The sequence below is a fragment of the Pseudopodoces humilis genome, chromosome 2, assembly GCF_049639895.1.
Source record: "Pseudopodoces humilis isolate 2021_Gansu_Grassland_sample_001 chromosome 2, ASM4963989v1, whole genome shotgun sequence".
Taxonomy (NCBI): Eukaryota; Metazoa; Chordata; class Aves; order Passeriformes; family Paridae; genus Pseudopodoces; species Pseudopodoces humilis.
Genome location: NC_142201.1, coordinates 29036772 through 29060001, shown reverse-complemented (window position 1 = coordinate 29060001; position 23230 = coordinate 29036772). Strand labels below are relative to the sequence as shown.

Genomic DNA, 23230 nt, shown 5'->3' with positions numbered 1-23230 from the left:
TTGATAGTATATTAAATTGAATGTACAAGTGTATGTTCCTGACTCTTACAAGAGTTGAAAAACTACAGCTGTTGCTTTAGATGCAATTCATGCATATCCAGCTGTGTTTTGGAGAGTGGGAGGACACTGGATGCTGCATATCTTGTATTGAGCAAGGTCCTTGACACAATCTCTCCTAGACAGACAAATTTACAAAAGTGATCAGAAAAATAGTGGGACCGAAGTCGCTGTGGTGTGGGACTAACACGTTGTGACCAGCACACAAACCTCAGCTCACAGCTAATTACTAGAGGCATCCCTCAGGGAGTGATCTTGGTACCAGCAATGTTTAATATCCTTATTGAAGACCTTGTCAATGGGACTGACTGCACAACCAATGAATTTTCAGACAGAATATCAAACTGGGGAGGGATAGTTTACCTACTGGAGCACAGGGTTGCTGTTTTCTACAGCAACAGGCTGAAAGAATGGATGGATGGAAAAGGCAAAAAGCTCAATCCAAAGCATGTGCAAAGTGCTGTATCTGGAACAGAATAAACCCATTCAGCAACACAGCCTGGAGGTCAACCTAATGCAAAATAGCTTTGCAGAAATAGACTGGATGTCCTGGATAACACTAAAGTGAACACAATTCAGCAGTGTTTCCTTGTGACTAAAGTGAGCACTCTGCACCTTACTAAAGAGAATGTAGTGATTATTCCCCTGAATGCAGCATTTGTGGGATAATCTCTGGGGCACTATGTCAAGTTTTGGGCTCCCCAGTACAAGTGAGGTACTGACATATTGGAGTCCAGGGAAGACCACCAAGAACACAGATCATACAGGGAGAGGACAAGAGGCCCTGTTTCTACCTACAGTAATCTGATGAAAAGACAGAGAGAATGAATGTTACCAGATTCTTCTCAAATGAGGCCAGAGATGGGACAAAAAAGTAACTGACACTGGCTAGAACATAGGAAATTTATATTACATATTAGGAAAGAAATTTCACCATATGCATGTTCCAAAGCTGGAACATGTACCCAGAGAAGCTGTGGAATCCCCATCCTTGTAAGTGTTCACGTCTCATTTGTGTGCACTCTGAGAAGGGGCTGGACCTGAGGACTCCCAGAGGTCCCTTCAAACCTGAATTATCCTGTGATGCTGTGATGCAGAGGAAAGTTTGAAAGTGTCCAACTTCTCTATTTTAAAATTTCTGAGAAATATATGAGGCTCTAACAGACTCGTGATCAGTTTGTAACCTGCTTTTTTGACATCAGGGGAAGATAATGCTAACAAATTATTGAATATGACTTAATGTCTGCTAAGAATTAATGTAACTTTTACATTGAGATAACAGATGTAGTTTAAGAAAGACTATTGCTACCTAGCAGCAAACAGGTTTAAATGTTAGTTAAAACCATTTGGATGTATTACAATTTATGATGGAAATAATTTCAGTTTTTCAGTTAGTACCTCAGAATAGTTTATGCTGGATGGAAAGGAAGATGTGAAAAACTGTGTGAAGTACCTGGTCTTCTCTGACTGATTCTCAACTGGCCAGGTTGTCAGAGCTTTATTCAAAATTCTGTTTTCCAAAATTTTGTGTTCATCATGACATTTTCAAAACTAAAATCTAAGCTGTAGCTATTTTTAGTCAAGTTACATATCTATTACTAGACTATGACTTCTCCATTAGAATTGTATTAGTCTGAGAACTCAAAAGTGTGAAGTTTATTCTCCTTTCACATATGTTCACATATCACAGATCTAGCTGTGACATTAGCTGAAAGGACCAATTGAACACAGCACTTTCCGCAATGCAGATTAAAGTTCAAAAACTTGAGAGTACTTAAAAAGAATATGAAAGTAAATAAATGTGAGAAAAACTCATGGAAAATATTGCTGTAAAAGACTGAGTCAAAGAAAGAAGTTTCCAGACTGTCACTATGAAGACAGTTTGAGAAATTAAAAAGCTGATGACATTTTACTTTACCATTTTATTTGTTGGCTGCTAAATAGTTTCCAGACTGTCATATAAAATCATTATCATCTTTATGATATCTGCTTTCTTTAAGGTTTTAAAATCAGGTACTAAGTCATAAAACCAAAGCACTGCAAAGTATCTTCAACACATTTTTAAAGCAGTTATAGTTAGATCCTTAGCTTACTTTCCTGGAATTGTGCTGATTTACATTATCCAAAGGTCTAATTATTGTTGTAGACATATTGCTTCATTCTGTAATAGGGAAAACAAATGAGATGAGACACTCCAGAGTTTCTTCACTTCACCTCTGCAAAGAAAATATGTAAGAAAGCCAGCTCTGTGTAATCCCTCCCTCCCTTAAAGTGTGACCTGCTTGTTTTACCTCTAAACTGTCCCCTCCTGTAGAAATTTGGAGCTTTTGCATTAGCAGTTGTCCTGGGTAAAAAACCCAAAAGGTAGCTGTCACCAAGCAAATTTCTGAAGGTGAAAAGGGTGATATGCAAATAAAAGGATTCCTGAGGGAATGATTTTTTTCCGCTGTTATCAAACTAACTTTATTTCCAAGTATAGAGCATCATTGCACAGTACTTAGCAGATAAAGCATCCATGGAATTAACACAGAAAAACATTCATTTTCTTAGGAACAGTACTCAAACAAGATAAATGCCTGTCAGAAACCCCCGGTGGAACCACAGTTCCAACATATCAACATTTGGCCAACAAGCAAAACACAACTAATGGCATGATGGCTTATTTAGAAGAGAATACACTCACCTTGCAGCAATAGAGCTACAAAATGTTTTGTGTCTTGAAAATTTCTATTATTCTCCCCTTGAAGGGTAGCACAGAAAAAATTAGCACTGAAATAGGGACATTTCTCATAAAAACAGTGTAGAATCTTATCTTCTGCCTTATCTCTCTTCCTGCACACTCTAGTTTGTAATTATTTTTGGCGGGATGGTTTTGTTTTTGTTTTGTTTTGTTTTTGTATGTGTGTCTTTTGAGGTCTTTGCAGAGTATCAGCCTTTCAGTGTTAGCTCTTTGCACGTCCTTATTCTCAAACCAGGCAGCGAGGTGGGGAGGAAGCCGTAGCAGACATAAAACTTGGTACACTCAGCCCAATATACTCGTCCATAGCACTCCGTCCTAGCTCCTCCACTCCTTGGATAAGAGTTCAACAATGTGCGTTCTGCGGGAAAGCGGAGGAAGAGGCGTTTCGGATAAAGACAGCGGAAAACATCACCTCCTTACGCCTTTTCTTCTCCTGAAAGGCTGCGAGAAGGAAGAGACACACACCCCCCTCCGCCGTCTGAGTAAGTCACTCATCACTCGTTGTGCTCGCGGGGAGCACCTCAGGGTTCGGGGGGCACCTCAGGGTTCCAGGGGGGCACCTCAGGGTCCGGGGGGCACCTCAGGGTTCCAGGGGGGCACCTCAGGGTTCCAGGGGGGCACCTCAGGGTCCGGGGGGCACCTCAGGGTTCCAGGGGGGCACCTCAGGGTTCGGGGGGCACCTCAGGGTTCGGGGAGGGGGCACCTCAGGGTTCGGGGGGCACCTCAGGGTTCGGGGGGCACCTCAGGGTCCGGGGGGCACCTCAGGGTTCGGGGAGGGGGAGCACCTCTGGGCCAGCGCAGCACCCTCACCAAGCGGGGCCCCGCCGCAGCCAGGAAAGGCAGGGCGGGCACGGGGCGGGGAGCCGAGCGCTGGGCTCGGACACTTCCTGCTGCCCTCGCCCCAGTCAGGGCATCCCTGAGCGTGTGCGGGGGCCGGCCTCGCTGCCGGGGACCGCTCCGGGGCTCCCTGCCCGTCCCCAGCCCTGCCTGTACCCGAACCTCTCTCTCGCCCCCACCCTGCCCCGCTTCTCTGCTCGCCGCTCCGCAGTGCCACTCGGCTTGGACACCTCTGTCCAGGGCTCATGCTGTGCTTTTTTCTTGTTACAGAGCTGTCATAAACAGTTTAGCGCTGAAAACGGCTTATTTCAACATACAGCCCCTGTCGCTGTCTCTGCGCTGTCTGCAGCTCTTTCCCTCGCACCTGGGTGGCTTTGGAGGAGGTGGGCTCCTTCAGCACTGCTGTAGGCAGTAGGACCAAACAATTATGCCTAAAACATTTGTGTATCAGCTCTCAAATGCCTCATTTAGAGAAAAAAAAATACTATTAAGGACTTCATATTAGCTTTCCATTAATGCTAGCAGAAATTATTTTCTCACATCTCCCTTTTCCTTCCTGCAATCAACAGTTCTATTTTCCTTCCTCAGTTTTTCAGACTGAAAGATCTGTATTTTGACTCGCTGAGAGAGACAGCTCTCTGTTTCAGTGATAAATGAGTTTCAGAAGAGTTGTAAATTCAAGCTGCAACTCTCTTGAATTTGGAGGACTCCCTCTCCATCCACTTCCCACCTGGCAAGACTTGCATAGTAAGTAAACAGCTTTGCTTATGTTCTTTGAATTTAAGACAGATTTTCATTTTTACCAAGAAATTGCAATCCTGGCAGAATGGTGGTTGGATCTAGTATGTTTAATACAACTGTTTGTTCAATATTTTTGTTTTCTTAGCAATGCTGTGCAAATTATGTCACTGTGAGGTAATAATTAAAAAATACTTAAATTCCACAAGAAGCCATTCTTAAAGAGGAAAGACTAGATCCTTCCTTTCTCGACCCCAAGATGACTGTTAGAACAGTCACATATTCAGAAGAATATGTTGTGTTTTTCTTAAAAAAAGGAAGTCACAATCCTTTAGGACCAAACTGAGTTTTCCAAAAGTGTTGATCAGAATTAGTTATTTGTCCAAAATTGAGGATCAATCACTTCTATGTATCAGCCCCATTTAATTCCAAAACCTTCTAGTGATTCTGGAAAAGTGGGGGATAATCTTAATAGTGCAAAATTTTCTAATTCATGAGACATTGGTAATGCATTTTACAGAATTTAAACTTTTGGTTTGTTTAAAGTTTTTGTTGGCTTCAGAGTGGCACAAGCATTTTTAAGAACCATATTTTATTATTTAAACTCCATCTGTGGTTTTAAACTTATGTAAATGAAAAAAAAATGCTTAAAGTTATTGTCACTTTGAGCCTTATAGACAACTTATCGTTTAATCAATTTTCATTGAAACTGTCATTTTCCTCTATCGCCTTAACATTTTGCCCATTAGCATTTCTGTACTCCTTTATAAGGCAGAGAATTTTTGCTTTTACTTTAAAATAACTCTCAATTTCCCTCCCTTTTTCCCTCCCCTCCTAATTTTTCATTGAAGGGTACTCAAACTGTATGACTTAAATGTAAAAACTTTTAGCCTACAGTAGAACAATTTCAGATAAATTGATCAGGTTCAACAGCAATGAGAGAGATTAAAGATTAAGGTCCTGTGTCTTGATTTTTAATAGTCATGAATCTCAAATCTGGTCATTACTGAGTCACTTCCATTATACTGTGTGCATTCAACCAACCTTCCACCACTGTGTGCTGATGTGATATACCAAAAAAAGAAGTGGATTTAGAATTAAAAATCTGGTGTTAGATGATTCTGTCTTTATGTAGTGGATCATAGTCTTGCAGTCTCTAACAGCTGTATTTCTTCTGAATGTGATAGGATAGAAAAGGAAAACAAAATTCAAGAAATTAAAGAGAGGCCCTTCTTTCCTTAGGAAGTGAAGGAGTTTGAATCTCCATGTGTAATAAGGAACTAAAATTGCTTGTTTCAGAACTCAGCATCCAGATTCTTTTAGCTTTCTAAATATGGCCCTGCCTTCCAGTCTTTCTGAAGAAAGGGATGTGAAACACTTCCTTCATGTCCTTACAGTGCTTTAAGGGGTGATGGCACACTTGTAAAGAACTGAGACAAAGGGTAAGAGAGGGAGAGCAACTACACCATTTGGTGTCCTGGAGTACTGCTGGAAATGCAGTAGCCTCCTGCCTCCAGACTTTTCAGGTCACAGGAACTTTCTGACTCTAAATCTTAGTCTTTTAAAGTTTGTGATTTCTCAAATTACAACAGGTTTACTTAATAAAAAATAAATGGATTGCTAATGAGGTTTCTTTTGACAGAACTTTCTGATCTCTGCAGTAAGTCTCGTGTGTGTCTTACTTGTCCATCCCTGTTTGGATCACACTAAGCAAAGTTATCTGTTTTGGACTTGGGAGCTGAACTCAGCTGATGGTGTGTCTCACCTGTCTGTTTTGTAAGCAAAGCTGAGAGTCCCAGGAGTAGCTCTGTCTTTGGCTGCTGTTCTGAGGAACCTCAGAAGGTGCACCAAGCTGGTCTTATTTAGCGGTGTTTTTCACTTGCCTTTGAAATCAGTTGTCTACACATGTAGCAACTGAATATAGGCTGCTTCATGTCCTCCCCTCGGTGGAAATGTTAGCACTCTCAGCTGGACCTTATTGCCCCCACACATAAAATTGTGAAAGAAATTGCATGTTTCATTGTTTTCCAACAGGCTCAAAGTTAGCCACCAACATATCCAATCTACAACATTGTGCTGTTCTCATTGAAGGCAGTGGAAGTTTCCACTAGCTGTTTCAACAAAGTCTAGCCTTGCAAAGTTTATTCTCTTTTGTGGACAAAAAAAATCACAGTCCTGTCCTGTGGTAGGTATCTACTGGCTTGGGATTTGAATGCTCTTGTAATACTGCAAAATGCATCCATTAAATAAGAAAATGGAAGAAGGAAATCCTGCAGTACTTTCTGAACTTGAAATGAAATTGCAAAGAAAAATGTATCACCATTACCTGATGTATGAAAATAGCTGTTATGATAAAAATAGGTAACTTCCCACTTGGAAAGCCCTCATCATCAGCAAGCAATAGTTACACTGCTCACATGCTCAAAGGAACCTGTTTCACTGCACTTGTGCTGAACTGTGAATCTGTTTTGTTTTTTTTCTTAGGCTTTCAGAAGAAGCAGGAGAAATTAAATTTAGAGTTTTTTTGGCAAAGAAGTGAAAAGTAACTCAAGAAAATGACTCTTATTATTTTTTTTGTAATGTTGATCACGAAATCTGCCACTGGTAAGTAAAAGTCTTCAATTCAATAATAGAATCTTCAAAATATATGCCAATTTCTTGACAGTTGCTTGGAGTAGGACGAGTTTTGTGTTTTGCAGCCAAGAACAAAAACTTAAAAGTTTGGCAATTACAGCCCAGCTCCAGACTTTGGAAATTGGGTCCCAGACACCAAAATTATGAAACGAAAAAGCAAGGATGCTCCCTGGAGAAATCTGATGACATACCAGTCATGGTATGTGACCATGACTGCATGAAGAGACATAGCAAGCAAGAGAAAGAGTCCGCTTCTTTCTGTGCCGTTCAGAAGTGTGGGCACAATAGTAACTAAACAACAATAATCTCTGAGAACCTCAGGAAGAAGAGAGACTGAAGGGTGATTTTATTTTTGACTCTAAATGCTAGATCATGGTTCCTTTTTCTGTACTTTTAATGACTTCTGTATGCAAAAGTAAATCGGGGGAATTTAGGAAGTCAGACTTGAAGACTAAATTTTACACACCCATTCCAAGGTTACTTTCCAAAGATATCTGAAGTTGTTCAGAAATAGATCTACATAATGATTCACTTTTAATTAAGAAGATAAGGAAATACAAATGTTAATTTATAGGATCTGTGCTTTTATTTTAGACATATTTGTCAAGTCAAACCATATGTGAAAAATTTTTCCTTTCCTCTTCCATTTGTGACAACTGCTTCACTGTAGAGTGAGGCCAGATTCTGCCCTTTGAACCAATTTGATTCTGACACTGTGGAACTCATGTGAAAGCATTACAGAGATAGGGAAATGTCCTTTTATTTTCATCCCCCTTTTCCTTTTGGTGTTGCTTTCATAACATAAAGGCTTGGAAAATACTTTCAGTAAATATATATAAATATATATGAAAAATTTTTCAGTAAATATTTCAGGAATAAATAAATAAATGCTTCCAGACCATTTTTCTGAAAGAAGTATTTTTATAAAATACCAGCAGCACAGCAAATAACTTTAAAGTCAGTCTAATACAATTTTCTGAAATAAGTACTTGGCTTCCTAATATGTCTTTTTACCCCTTTCTCTAAAGAGAAGCTGTGTCCCCTTCGTGCCTCCATTGATGTTCTAGAAGGGGAATATTTTTTCCTTTGTTATCTTGGGTCAAGACAAGAACATTTTCAGGAAGAAGCGTGCACAATAACCTGGTACAAAGAAAGTGCTGGAAAGCAGCAACTGATAAAGGAAACACACAGAATTGTTTCCCAAAAGAATTTTCTGGAGTTTTGGCCAGCTGAACTCAGTGACTCTGGGAATTATTCTGTCATTCACAGGTGGGTACACAACGCAATGGGTGAATGTGTTGCCTGTGCACATGCCTATGATGAAGGTAATTTCTTTGTCTTGTTTTTTATAGCTAGTGGCATCCATATAAAAGGAGCTTAGGGAACTGCATTAACTGCAGTGTCATTTCCAACTTCCTTTCACAATAACTATCAAGATGGACCTGCAATATTTGCAAATATCTATAAGGAGTTTCAGCCTTTTAAATGTTCTGTAAACCTTTTGATAAGGCAGGTAGTATTTTTTTCTGGCTTGTGATTAATTACCTAAGCAGAATGAGTGGCAGGCAACTCTTCTGTCCTCTGCCAAGAAAAAGAAAAAAATTGCTTGTCTTCTTCCCCAGACTTGTGCTTGCTTGCTGTGTTGAGTGGATCTCATTCTATGAGGCTTGCCAAATCATGTAACTTTACAGTAAAGACTAAACATAGCATAGCTGAACTCTGCTTTCTGTGCAAACCTTGGCCTGCATGGAGCCATTCAAAGAACAAATTAAGTAATTGGATTTTATTTTTCACTGCTGTAGAACATCATGGGTGAAAAGGAGAAATAAGGTTGGGCCTCCATTATTTGGCTGCAATCTTCATTGGAAAACCATGGAAGACTAAATTACTACATCAAATTTCTTATGACTAGCACTAAACCCATAATTCTGCATTTACAGTTGAAACAATGATCCATTTGAAGCAGATTACCTTGCATGTAGTGATTTGTGCTGTTGTCCAAGTAATACTTTTAAGCTTCTAGCCAGGTTTGTAAATGATGTGGGACTGTGAATACTGAAAAATGCTCTCCGTGTTTTTCGAGAAATATTGCAGACTCAAGCTTGATAGTTTACAGTTCTGAGCTAGACTTCAATTCTTAACTTCCAAGTCAACTTGGAAGCTGAAAATGTCTTTTTCTTTTTTTTTTTCATATATCATTACTGTTATCTCCTTACTGATATTATTTTTAAAAGTACTTACTCATGGTATGTGAAATGCAAAATATTTGTAGTTATATGGTAAATATTGAGAAAAATTTTATTCATCTATGTTAAATTCAAGAGAATTTTCTTTAGGGATGGTGAATAGGTTAGTTTATCTAGTTATACAGTTTTGTTTTGTTGATCAGTTTTCTGTATGGTCACTTCACAAAAAAAACCTATTAAATCTAAAATCTGTCTCTAATGCCATCTAATCAGTGGCACAAAATGCAGACTGACAAAATTTGGCAAGAGGAAAAATGGGTGGAGATCATACCTGAACTGCCAGGCTACTGAAGGAGACAGACATAAGGTGTCTAAAATACAGGACAAAAGAGTAAAGAGTTATGATAACCTCAACCTTAATTCATGATCATTGTGGTTTTCTGATTTTTTAAGGTCTTGGGGTAATGACAGTAAATCCACAGTAAGCCACAAGAATTCTATACAAAATATTATGAAAAAGTGTAAACCTGAAAACTGAAGGAAACAGCCTCACATACAGAAGAAGGAGATGACAGGAAAAGAACTAAAGTAAAACTATTAGAATGAAATTTGTTAAAATGAACAATTGTTGGAAACCACAAAAATGTCAGAATACTTTATGAAATTTCTTGATTTACTTGTTTGCTTGAGACAGAAACTCAGAAAAAAATTTTGATTACATCAAAGCATTCATTTGGAATTGAGAGTTTTGATTTTCTCCTTTTTTTTCTTGTCTTCTAGAACTATGTTACCTGCTACATTTTAAAAATCAGTTTTGAAAGAAAGTATTTTTGAGGAAAAAACTTTTTATGCTGAAACATCTTTCTTTTAATATTTTTTTTTTTAATAATTTTAGATTTTTAAAAAAAATTAAATTTTTTTTCTGTTAGGCTCATATGGGTACTCATTTTTCTGTTAGGACCAGAATGATGCCAGAATCTTGCAATCCTCCTGTAGGAAGTTTTCACAGGTCTCACCGCTAGAACAACAGGCAGAAGGGGATTTTTTTAATGGGATTTTCATGGGATCTTTGGCTTAGTTTATATGATAGTTCTCACTATTGGAAGGCATATTAAATGAGTTACATTTCAGCAAATACAGAAGATTATTGCAAAATCTGCTTTCTGCAGAGACGTCTAGAAGTCTCTATGCGGAAAAACTGTGGGCTATTGTGGACTACTGGAGTTGTTTAAGATTTAATAGGAATGACTGAATGGAGTTACTTTAATTTCAGAGTATTTATAGTAGATTAAAAGTTTTACTTTTGAAAGAAGATATGCTAAGTATATTTTTATTTATCTTTTTAATTTTCAGCTGTTTAATTTAGAGATTATGTGGGAAATAATTCTCAGAATACTTATAACTGTTTAGGCAGTTTCAGGGAACAATGTGACAATTACATATACTGGAGATTTTCAAGAAAGAAGACAACACGTTGGCAGATTTTGCAAACTAATTAAATGTAGGATTTTTTTTCTGATGTGTTACAACTGACAATATGCAAGAAGCAAGAGGAGAAAGTGATGGTCACAATGTTTTTGTGATGTTTTAACCATTTATTTTTTGCTTAAAGTGGAATCAGAAGTTTTACAGTTAAACCAGAAGTGTCCTGCTGAGACATACATAGATAGCTGAAGTGTGCATATATGTGTGGTGATGTGATCATATGTGTTTGTTAGTACACTAGACTTAGGATATGAATTCAGGAATCAATGGGCAATCACCTATAGGCCTGAATGTGTCCATTTTCAGCAACATTCTTGAAAGTAAAAATTTCATGTGTACTTGTAAGTGTGGTAAGCAGCAAAAACTGTGTCACAGGTCTTTGAAAAGATGTGTAATTTGTATGTTTTTATTTTTATTAGCCTGTATCCTGTGGTTGTCAAAGAGAAAAACAGAATAGAAAAAAAAGCAGGTCATCAGGTTGCTCTATTTTGGTCACCTTGAAACTAAGAGAACTTGGAGGTTCCTGAAAAACACCAAAAACTACAGAGAACCATGATAAACAAATGATACATTTTAAAATCCTAATATTGTTCAATTTTTCAATATGTTTAGAACAATTGAAAGCTGTGGGAACGTACATATAGAGTTAATACTGCAATTTGGAAAGAAAAGTGACAGTTTCTGCAGAAGACTGCAATATTGAGATAACATTGGCTTGTTGCAGTAAAATAGCTAAGGGATTACTTAGAATTGGCTATGTATCCAGTAAACTTGGTTTATATTCTCAAAGGGCTTTCAATTCCCTATATCATCTTCTAAGTCAAGATAGATTTTATTATTCCTTCTTGGTGGATTTGTTGGGGGGAGATTGAAAAGCTGTTAAACCAGAAGTGATTTTGTTTCTGACAAAATATCACTGAAGACTCTGAACAAGTAAAAATCAGTATAAGAATATGTAACAGTTGAGACACTAGCAGTTTAAAAAATACAACTAAATTATTTTTTTTTTTGTGTGTGTTGAAAACAATGCTGTATGGCAGACAGGTAGAAATTATGTATGAAAAAATACATCTTTGTTTGCACAGGTATGGTTTTAATGTCCAGGGACATTCTCCTTGCCAGATTTTGGCTCATCAGGTAGAATATTTTGATCCTCTTTGAGTGGTTTCCCCAGGTAGGATCACAGAAGAAACCTCTGTGGAGTACCAATGCTGTGGAGAACATGTGGCTTTATGGACCCTTTTCTTTCATCTGCTGAATCTAGAGAGTAAAATAATTTGCATTTCATGGCTAGATCTGTAATTAATTCTCTGACAGTGTTCAGATTAGTAGAGTGATGACTAAAGAAACACATAGACTCAGTGGAATTAATTGGAATTAATGTTTATGTCCTCACCTAAACTTATCGTAGGTACCTTTACTGTCAGGTGGAGAGAGACCTTTCTGGGTCACAGATTATCTTGTCCTAAACAAAACATATAAATCAGGTCATATAAACTGCACTGTAACTTCTGTGGGTGGCTTCTGACTGTGGTCCCACTGCTGACTGTGATAAACGTGTAAATAAGATGTTGAGGAATAGGTGAGAAGAGCTCCACCCACTGTGAATACCCAAGTGAGCTTGTCTCTGATGGAAAAGTTTTGGTAAAGCTTTGGTAAAATCACTGTGTTTTGGTTTGAAGAGTCAATTACAATCAGGAGTAATGAACATGAGTGAGTAAGAACCTGTGTAGCTTGAGAAAGGGCCACAATGCAAAGAGGGTGAGCAGAATATATAAATACATTTGTTTGGGGAGCTTAAAAAGCAGAAAATAAACAACCCAAGACTTGGTCTAAATTCATCATAAAAATGATGTCCTAATAGCTTTTCTGAATCTTGTACACTCAAAAGGTCTGTTAAGAATCGTGTTTAAGCTGAAGCAGGGATGCTTCTCCATTTAAGCTGCTTTGTCCTCTTGGCCTTTCTCATTGAAACAATTCTTGACTAGTTGCAGTTCTGGAAGAAATTTACTTTTCTTTTTTTGGAGGCAGAAAGAGTAAAACATAGTTATGAAGATGTGACTGACATTGGAGGGTAGTTCTCTGTGATTGCTGCTTTTCCTTTGTCAGTCCCTGCTTATTCAGAAAACAAATGAGAGCTATATGCACTAATTGCAAAATCTCACCCATTAACTGACAGAATCTCACCCACTAACTGACAGCAGCATATGGCTTTCTCTTAAGCTCTGACTTTGCCAATTAAAAGTCCTCCAAGTTCCTTTCCCTAGGTAGTCATTTATTTGGATATATCAAAGAGTGAAATAACTGTTTGATATCAGCTATAATCTGATTCTTTCAATGAATATATGGATAGAACCTAGTAGATATCTAAATAGCAATGAGCAGCTCCTAGATATTCAAAATAGGTATTTTTGGAGCATATTTGTGTGATCTTTTATAGACACTGCAGGGAATGTGATGACTGCTGCATAAGTGATAGTTCCTGACTCTTTCAGTCAGCCTGGGGTGCTCAGCTGCTATAGATCTCTACAGATCTCTGATCAGTGCAGATTCAGAGACAAAGAGATGCATCCTTTCCAAAGTGCCTTGTTTTGCAGACATGCTTGAATACATAAATGATGCTGTAATTCATGAGACTTGTGGAGTTTAGAAATATTTCGAAAATACCATAGAATTCCAAAATATTCCAAAATACCTGCAGAGTATCAAACAATTAGTAATTGATTAATATTGCTTTGTGAACAATACCAGACTTGCCAATATTATTTCTAATTCTACAAATATATTTTTCTGTCATGGCTTTTAAATTTAGCAACACATAGCAAATTAAACCTGCAAAATCTTTAGCTGATTTAAGGCCCAAAATTCTTTGATACTCTCATGTAACTATGAATGATGTCACAGATTGTTGAATCCTTGTTCAGGTCAATGTAGCATATATTGTCATGTTTCATAACTGCATTGTCAAATGTTTTGTGATAGTGCAATTAGTTTAGGTAGCCTGTTTGGTTAAAGGAAATCTCATTTGTTTGGGAGTGGGAAAGTGATAAAGGGGAATAAAAACAAATGGATCACTTTAGATGTACTTTTTGCCTAACAGATGTATTTGAGAATTTATTTGTGTTTTGTATCTCACCAAGCTGTATTATTTTAAAAAGCTCCTAAAACTGATTTTGCTATATATTTTTTTATTCTTAGCAATGGAAAACAAAATTTCACAGTTCAAAAGTGGACCTTGAATGTACTTGAAAGAAATAAAAGCAGCTGTTTCAATGAAAATCATTTAACTACAGAAATTAAAAGTGCTGGAACTGGTCATTCACTGAAATGTAATGATTTGTCTGTCTATGAAAATGACAGTGTAACATGGTACAAGGTAATTACTGAAATAGTGTCACTCAAATCATTGGCTGTAGAAACATCTGATTGCAGGAAATATTAATTGCAAACAAATGTTAAGAAGCATATACCAACATTGTAAAGCTTTAATTTATCATGGGATTAAGGGGAAAAAATATTAGACAGACAAAACAAAGCTTTTTTACTGCTCTCAGATATATTAAAAAAATATACCTGTTTCAGAAGTTACTAAACTAGTAGTTTGGAATGATACAAGATCTGATGTGCATGTCTGTTCGCTGATTTAGGCAGCAGCTGGTTTAGCCAGCTGCTACTTTGCTGATACGGATATTGTACTGATGCTAAATGAGATGCCAAGATTTTTATTTTACAGTTGGCATGTACTTGTAAAGTAATTGCAAACTTTTCAATTTTGCTGTTTCTGAATAGTTTTTAAGTGTGTAACAGATCCAGTTCTGTTCATTTTTGGCAAGTCATCTTTTTGAGGAGTGCTCCTTGGTTGGAGTAACAGACCCTGTTCACTCCAAGATCACTCAGTTTCGAGAAGGGATGTCTACTGGTTTAGTGCAGGCATCTGGAGTAGCCTGGCAAGAATGAGCTACAGCCCTGTTCTCTTGTGTTTCAGGGCCTGGGAGGATAGGACCATTGATGGATAGGGCCATAGGTTGTTATATTTTTCTCAATTGCACTGTTCCCAGCTTCTAATGGGTTAAATGTTCAAATGTTCCGTTTATGTGACCATGAGTGAAAATTGGACCTGCACCTCTTTTGGGTCAGTCAAAATTTTGACATATGTTTGAGATAGTGAAAAGGTGATGGTGACACTTTGTTTCAAAAAATTTTAAAAATTTCTTTAATGTTTTAAATGCATGTTTGCTACAGAACAATATTTTCTGGTTTTATTGATGCAGGACTGTAAGAATTATGAACATGCAACAGAGAGGGAACTAAATTTTAGAACCTTAACAGTACAGAACTCTGGGATATATACCTGTAAAATTTTAATCAGTCATGAAGGGAAGATATACCACAGCACAAATACAATTAAACTTGTAGTGGAAGAAGGTAAGAAAGCTTTCTAAAATTTTGAAGCATACTTTGATCATGATCTGAGCTATTTCCAAATAATTTTAGAAGTAAAAAAGGAGAAGTTAAGATGAAATATTACTAATTTTGGAAAATTCATTTAGTATATTTTCCCTAGTTTTTTTCTTTTTTTTTTTTTCAAAATAGCTGCTCTAAGTAAGTCATACAAACTTTTTAAGAATTCTGCACGAGAGCCTTTCCAACCATTGCAAATTGTACTCTGTATATATGTATGTGAAAAAAATTCAACAAGACATACTGGGTTTACTACTTAGTAATGCCAGAATCCAAACATTGTTCTGTGAATTAAATGGAATGCTTGTGATTAATTTTATATACAGACCAATTATGTAACTTTTTCTGTGGAAGAATGTAAGTAAGCATTAATATTAATAGCAATACTTCTATTTTTAGATGCATCAGAGGCTGTCACTTTGGAGATAGTTGGACATCATGAAGAAATTGAAACAGAAATAGGTATGAAATTAATGCAAAAATCTTTGAGGTAGCTACTCTACCTGTGTGCTTTTGTTCTGATTTCTTTATGGTTAATGGTCTGGATAAGTGTAATTAAGCTAAGAATTGTCTGTGCATCATCCTGTATGTGATCTAACCTCACATCTGGTAATGTTTTGCTGAGTGTATTACATGACTGATGCACAAGTGCACTAAATGTACCCTTTCATAGAGGCAGAAGCTGAGGTTGCTGCTACAACTGGCAAGAGAAAGTGGTGATGGTGATAAAACATCTCTCCATGGCTTTCTTTTGTAGATAACAAACCCCATGAAGCAATGTGTAAAAGATGTACGGTTTACTCAGTGAACAGCAGTAATGACACCTGATGTGGCTGAGAATGTTATTTCTCATAGAAATGAGGAGAGTGAGGTGTGACAGTCCTGGCAATATGTGCATAAACATCTGTATTGTCAAGAGACCTTACCTGTGCTTCTAGCTGGAAGTAGAATAAAATGATCTGTAGATCTGAAGTAGATAAAATGATCTGCAGGCTTTACACAGTCTTGGACAGGATCTAGGATTTTGTGATTGAGGCTGTAATTAATTTTTAAAAATAGAAATTTACCTCTCCCTTCCCTCTTCAAAGAAATCTCACATTCCAGATCTGCAATATTCTGCCCTTATTTTTTCCAAGTGTACAGCTGTCCTTTTAGTTTTGCAATTTCTTAGAACTATTGGAACTTTATGGGGTGGTTCCTGTCCGTTACAGTTAGTGCTTTGAAATGGGACAGGTAGCTGACTGAGTAAATGACTTTTTCATGTATTCAGGAATTTCCACTTGTGATAATGAGATAAGAATTTGTTCTGTCCATGTTCAGCAGGTGCTTTGGTTTTGTTGAGTAATCATATATAATTTCCCTATTATAATTAGCTGGTTGTAATTCCCCTTACCAGTTACTTACTTTCACCTGGCCCTGGAGCACTGGTGATAGGTATTCCTCTTCTGTTCCCAGCCTTCAGAACACAGTCTAGTTTATAGGCTAACAGAATATCTCAAGTAGAAGGGACCCATAAGGATCATCAAGTCCAAATCCCTTTAGTTCTCTAAAGCCTGAAGTTATCAGGTCTATTTAAACCCACCTGGCTGTGATGATTCATCTGAAAGAAAGCAAATGATGACTGTCACTTTGCAACAGTGCATGACTGCTGAAGCCCTCACCAGTGCAGTTGTAACACCTATAAAACATTGAGCAAGGGCTATGAAATTCAGAAAGGAGCACAGGTTATAGGATATGTTTACTGGAAAGCTGACACTTTACTGCACTGTGTACGTGAGTACTACTTCTCACTAAATCTTCCCATGTTATGCTTTCTTTGTAGGTAAAGAGGAGATACTCAATTGCACAGGTTTCTTGGGTTATTATATGCAAGAAGATGCCAGTCTCTACTGGTTAATTAACCAAACATTTCCAGAACCATGTACAGGTATCCCTGAGAATGAACCTTCAGTATGTGAAGAAGAACTCAAAAAACTACAGTAGGTTTCCAGAAAATGCTGCATTTTGTATGAGATGATGTCCTACTTTGTTGAACTGCAAATTCAGTAAAAACCACAGTCTGAGGTTTTTCTCTAGAACCTTTTCCTCAAAATCTGCCTCTCAGGTTGTTGTAGGTTTCTGTACAGATAGTGCTGCTAACACCATACCTTGTTGCAGGTTGGGAAACAAGTTCTATATTACAAGGCTACTACGGATCAAAAAAATAAGAGAGAAGGACATGCATCATAATTTCACCTGCATGTTGCAAGCTGATGAAAGCACACAGATAAGAATAGTAAAACTGAAGAAAGGTATGGCATAATCTAGAAATAATGTATTAATCAGCCTTCTCAATCCTGAGGGCATTTCAAAACACTGCTTCAAATATGTCTGTCTGCTTATGAAGGCCCTCACACATCCAGTGCTGGACCTAACAACCCCTGGGTGATTCCTCTTGCTCTCAGACAGGGGGCAGAAGGAGTGCAAAGCAAAAGGAATACAGACTACAATGAGCATGTCTTGAGAGTGCCTTCATAAAAACTACACAGTTTAAAGTGTTCAAAGTATGTATTTGGAACTAAAAAACCCAAAGATAAAATAATAACAATAAGAACAATAATAACAACAATAATAATAATAATAATGATGAAGAAAAGCCTGAAAGAGACTAGAGGAAAAAAAAGTTAAAAATATTTCAGCCAAGGAGATGAAATGGGACATTAAGGACTTATGGATAGGACAGAGAGAGGGGTAAAAGATAGATAATAAGAGGAAATAATAAAAAACCTGAAGGAAACTCATCACAAAAGGGAGTGACCATCATTCTGGGATGCTGTAAATTTATCTGTAATGTCAGTGTTGAGCTCACATACCCTGCACACACATAAATGAGCTGTACGTGATTGCATCCAAGATTGTTTTTCCTGTTTTTACAGTAAAACATGTTTTGTAGCTTATCTCAGGACCAGTGGCATGCATATTGCTTGAAGCATTAGCAGGAAAGAATTCCCATCAATACTCATGATGATTTTTTTGATGTGATTTTTAGGTGCCATCAGTATTTGATACAGTAATCTTGTCATATAATACTGTTTTTTAAGGCTATAATTTGCTTTGTTTCTCTTTTACAGGGAAGACTCAAGACCTGCCTGTGCACACATTTACCACTGGAATGGTCCTTGCTCTGCTATTTCCATTTGTTGCTGTAGCTGTGGTTTCTGTGTTTGTGATATTTAGGGTCGACTTTGTTCTATTTTACAGATATGTATGCAGGAGAGATGATACTGCTGGAGGTATGACTTTGCTAATGCTGACATTGAAATAAGCATATTGATGAAAAATATTTTCTTGCAGGTTCTATGAAATAATCATATTTGAGGAAGATAAAAAAATCTTAAATCCAGGAGCAGTGTGAGAAGAAACAAATAATATATAAAAGAGATCTTGATGGTCAAGGTGTGTTATATATGTGTGGCAATGACAGCAGATAAACACAGCGAAGAATCTGTCTCTGGAGCAAGCCATGGAAGGCATGTGGTTGGATGCTGTTCAGATGAGCTCAATTCTGCCATATTCTTCTTCACAAAAGTTGGTGGGGAGGGATAGGTTTGCAGTTGTCTATTCATGAAGAGGATAACAATTGTCAGATGGACAGACTGGCACAAATTTGTTTTCACCTCACTGATGCTCTTCAGTAAGGTGAAGCTTAAAATGTTTCCTTGACTGTAGAGGCCATTGCTGTTTATAGGTTTGTCACTACATGCACATGAGGAGAGCAGGAGTGCACATTACCAGTATCTTACCAGGCAGCAGCTCTGTGGCCTTCATAGCAAGCAAACCTGACCATTACTCAATTTTAAGAATTATTTTTCTGAAAATTGTGGTGATAAACCTTGCTGTATATATAGGTCTGACCTTGGCCTTCCTTGGTCTCAGTCTGAATGTAACTTGAATGAACTGCAATGGTTGGAGAATTTTCATTAATGGGTGGATGTCATTTATGTCCGTCACTGTTATTACCTACTTGTTGATATCATCTGCCACAGTGTACTCTGACTTTCACTCAGGGAGGATCTCTGAGGACCTCTGGACTATGCTACCCTGGAGGAGCTGCCTGCTGGATACTAGGCAATGGATTTCTTACTCCTAGAGCTCTTGAACATGTAGGGTTTTGTAGAGTTTACTTTGTGCTCTGTCTTATGAACTACATGCAGTAAAGTGTTCAGAAAGGGTAGCAAAGTGCAGTTTAAGAAGCAAAGCCACATGTGCTGGTGTATCAGTCCTGATAGTTGCTCTGTGGCAGTGTGGTGGACCTGGCCTCTGGATTGGTCTTTGATTTTCTGTTTGTAAATTAGTCCCCAAAACCATGATCAGACATGGCTTACTCTCATAACAAAAATAATTAACTGGTTTGTTCTCTCTTTTGCCAGTTTCCATTCCACTTGATACTCTTAGACGTGGTGTACAATAAATGTCGAAATCTGCAGTATCACTTAAATAACAATTTTTTTAGGTTACAGACACATTATTTTTTGCTTCCCTTCATAACTTGACCTTCACAGATGTGACATTAATTGGTTAAATTAATCTAATTTTATTTAAAAAGTATTTTAATTTAGAAAGGAAATATTTTCAAGTATTTCCCAAATGCAGAGTCTTTTGTATCAACTTTACATTTCTTCAGAACATTTTTTGATTCTGATGAAGAGTATTTGAAGACTGTTTAGAGTCTTCAGAAGAAGATGAAGAAGATCAGGCGTTTCTAGATTATTTACTATTGAGACACTAAGTTTGAAAACCAGAATGGTGAATTAGATACTTGTTGTAGATACTTAGATGTCGCTCTATTAGGAATGGCTGGGTAGAACGACACAGTCTCTCATGGAGTCAGAACAGGAGAATATCTCATAGTTTATTACTTCAGGTCTGTTTTATAGACTAATACGTGGAAAGTACAGAAAGGAAACTCTTATTGGTTAGTAAACCACTACATCAGCATCATTGGTCAGTGGTGCACAACACCCTCTGACTTTCTCTTGCAAAGAAAACAAGGGACAGACAAACAGCACCTGGCACGGCTGTTTTCTGTCTCTGAGGATTGTTTTGATTCCTCCTTAAAACCTCCCAGGCTACTTTCTCAGGCTGGACTTGAGAAAGCTATGCAGCCAGCAGTTTCTGCAGGCTCCCTGCAGCCTGCTCCAGAGCTAGCATCCACAGATACTGGATTTCTAATGGCTGATAACAAGACAACAATTGTTGATTATTTTCAGATGGAAAAGAATATGATGCATTTGTGTCTTACCTGAAAGACTGTGTTTCTCCTATTGATGAAGAGAGAGAATTTGCTTTGAAGATATTGCCCATGATATTAGAAGAAAACTTTGGGTACAAGTTATGTATATTTGAGAGGGACATATTCCCCGGAGGAGGTAGGTGTATTGAATATTCTTGTCATTAAATAGGCTCATAGTTTCACACAAAGGTAAAAGTCTATAATTAGACAGAATTCTGTCACGTGTTGTGAATTGAAAGGATACATGTTTCATTTAATCTGGACTGTGTGCATGCAAAGTTTGGTTGCAAGCATTTTACGTGCTTCATAGTTATATTTATGAATTTGTATACACTTACACACACATGCACATGTATGTCACTAATTACAAAGAACTAAGAAGAAAAGATCAAAGAGCACTGAGAAGTTTAAGGTGAGGACACAGAAGATATCAGATATTTCTCAGTAAAAGTGCTTTTGCTCTGCTTTTGCTGAGGACCAGTGAATGAAGTCACATTTACTGCACAGAGAAGCTGGTGACTCTGGCACTAATTATTCTTAGGTAACTTGTGTGTTTTCTATATCTTCAGTGTGGTGGTTGAAACCACTTTCTGAATGAAATAGGTGCCATAACAAAATAGAAATAAAGAATTTTGTTTGGCCCAGGGTGTATCTGGCATCAGCCTTTTGCTTGGATTAAAGGTACTATGAGTTTTCATTTAGTCCAAAGATCCAGCTGAGGAATAGAATTTCATTGTTCAAACCACAGAACAATAAGATCAGTCAGCCTCCCTCACTAAGCAGGATCTTGTCTCTTTATATCTATTCCTGATAAATTTTTTCTAACCAGAGAGGAGCCACAGCTCTTCCAAGCCCTTTTTTCTTACCTATTTTCTTTCTTTAAGTATTAAAAAATTGTTTACTGAAGTGTGCTGTCTGATTCTTTCAATAGTTTAGCTTATTTCCTTTTCTCTGGTCTTATCCATTTTGAACACATAAAATAGAATATTTCCTTCTTTGTACAGGAGCCTTTGTTGTAATACCCTTGTCAGCCTCTTTTTATCCACAGTTTTCTCTTCGTTTGGTTAATTCTGCAGTTTTCTTTGCCTTTCTCTACAAGTAATGTTTTCTAGATCTCTGGTTTATGTAGACTTTGTCCCATGGTGTTAAAACAAGCACTGGAAGCTGTGCATGAAAATTCAATTTGATATTTAAAGGGTATCACCATTCACTTTCATTCATCAGTTTTCATGCCAGAAGTCGTCAACCTAAAACACAGTTGAAACTCCTTCTGTCAGCACATGCTGGTCTTCTCAACACTGGATTACTGGAAATAGATTTGGGTGTTTGGTGTCATAAAGGAAGGTGTAACGCCAGGGTTACAGAATACTTGGAGAGAGGTTACTGTTTGTGCCTTTCTGTGGAATCACTCCAGTGGTATCTGTTAGGAAAGAGCAAAGAGATGTCTGGTTGGGGAAAGTTATTTTTGCTGTCACCTTTTGTCCATATGACTACTGCCATACAGCAGTCTAGGGTAGATGGAGATTATCAGTAGGTTTATGTCTGCTCTAGAAAACAAGCTTTGACCATAATGGAGTTAATTTTCAGAGACTCTTAATCTCTAATACATATTAATCTCTTCATAAAGACAGGATGCTTACATACTGTCACTTTATAAGAGGGACATTTTAGATCCATATGTGAATTTAAAAGATAAGTTGATTCGGTGCCTATCCTTTCAGTTTAATATAACAAAAGATTTATCTTTAATTTGCAGCATTTGTTGATGATATCCATTCATTCATTGATAAAAGCAGAAGATTAATCATTATACTGAGCCAGAACTATGTTTCTGACAGAGCCATATATGAACTTGAGAGTGGACTGCATAAAGCTCTAGTTGAAAGGAAAACTAAGATCATATTAATTGAATATATGCCTATAAGTGACTACAATTTCTTGCCAGAATCACTGTCACTTTTACCATCAAGGAGGGTGGTGAAGTGGAAAAAAGAGAAATCTCTTCCTGTGAATTCCAGATTTTGGAAGAACCTTCGGTACCTGATGCCAGCAAAGCCTATCAAGATAAAGACCAAAGGGCACTATAATAATCTTGACCTAGGCTCAGAAGCTGCCCAACCCTGGATTGAGGGCTGTGACTTTAATGCAATTGTATAACAATTCTGGAGAAAGAAGGTGTAGCAGAAAATGATATGTTTTGTTAATTAATAAAATTAAATAAATGAATATTTTGGGTAATAATGTTGATTAAGAGGCCAGCTCTGAGATCTGAGGAGAATGCAGAAGTTACTGCAGTGGGCAGGATGATGTTAACCCCAATTGCTAAATCCTATCTCAGAGAAGGTTTCCTCAGCAATCTGCGCAAGGAACAGAAGTTTCATTCCGCTTAGGACCTACAACATGGCGTGAAGCACAATGAAAAACATTTTTATTTCACAGTTTTCAGTGATGTAGAATGATACTATTTTTACTTGCATATACTTTTTAGGCCCTTCAATAAATAAATCAGTACTTGCAATCTCTTATTATTATTTAGATGTTCTTTGTTTTGTGTTTTGGTATTTTCTAAGGATTCTGATTGTAAGTAGACCCAAACAGCTCCTGCCTTAAAGAGCTTGGCATGCAGCTTTGGCAACATCAAGTAGAAAAAATCCCAAACCAACAGAGAAAAAGGAGGTTAGAAAAAGTAGGGCAGTTTTGGATGGTTTAACAGTATTTACTACTGAATTGTACATGGTCTGCAATGGGGAATCATTTGAAGAAATGGTAAAGACTGTTTATATCCTGTTTCACTGGAAAGATTGCAAATGCTCATTTTAA

General features: G+C 37.4%; 1 protein-coding gene across 1 annotated transcript; it reads left to right on the top strand.

Annotated features, from left to right (window-relative positions):
- Positions 1-3011: 3011 nt before the first annotated feature.
- IL18R1 (interleukin 18 receptor 1) lies at positions 3012-22935 on the top strand. Its single transcript, XM_088052143.1, has 12 exons — positions 3012-3279; positions 4223-4381; positions 6857-6976; positions 8035-8275; positions 13876-14053; positions 14949-15102; positions 15538-15600; positions 16961-17117; positions 17296-17429; positions 18249-18410; positions 20388-20546; positions 22167-22935. Exons 3-12 carry the CDS (start codon positions 6928-6930, stop codon positions 22565-22567), a joined length of 1698 nt encoding a protein of 565 aa, XP_087908269.1. The 5' UTR covers positions 3012-3279; positions 4223-4381; positions 6857-6927; the 3' UTR covers positions 22568-22935.
- The last annotated feature ends 295 nt before the right edge of the window (positions 22936-23230 follow it).

Excerpts from the sequence above, each read along its gene's own strand:
- IL18R1 (XM_088052143.1), top strand. The coding sequence starts at position 6,928 with ATGACTCTTATTATTTTTTTTGTAATGTTGATCACGAAATCTGCCACT. Across the intron at positions 6,977-8,034 it reads GATCACGAAATCTGCCACTG|AGAAGCTGTGTCCCCTTCGT; the intron begins GTAAGTAAAAGT and ends CTTTCTCTAAAG. Across the intron at positions 20,547-22,166 it reads GGACATATTCCCCGGAGGAG|CATTTGTTGATGATATCCAT; the intron begins GTAGGTGTATTG and ends TTTAATTTGCAG.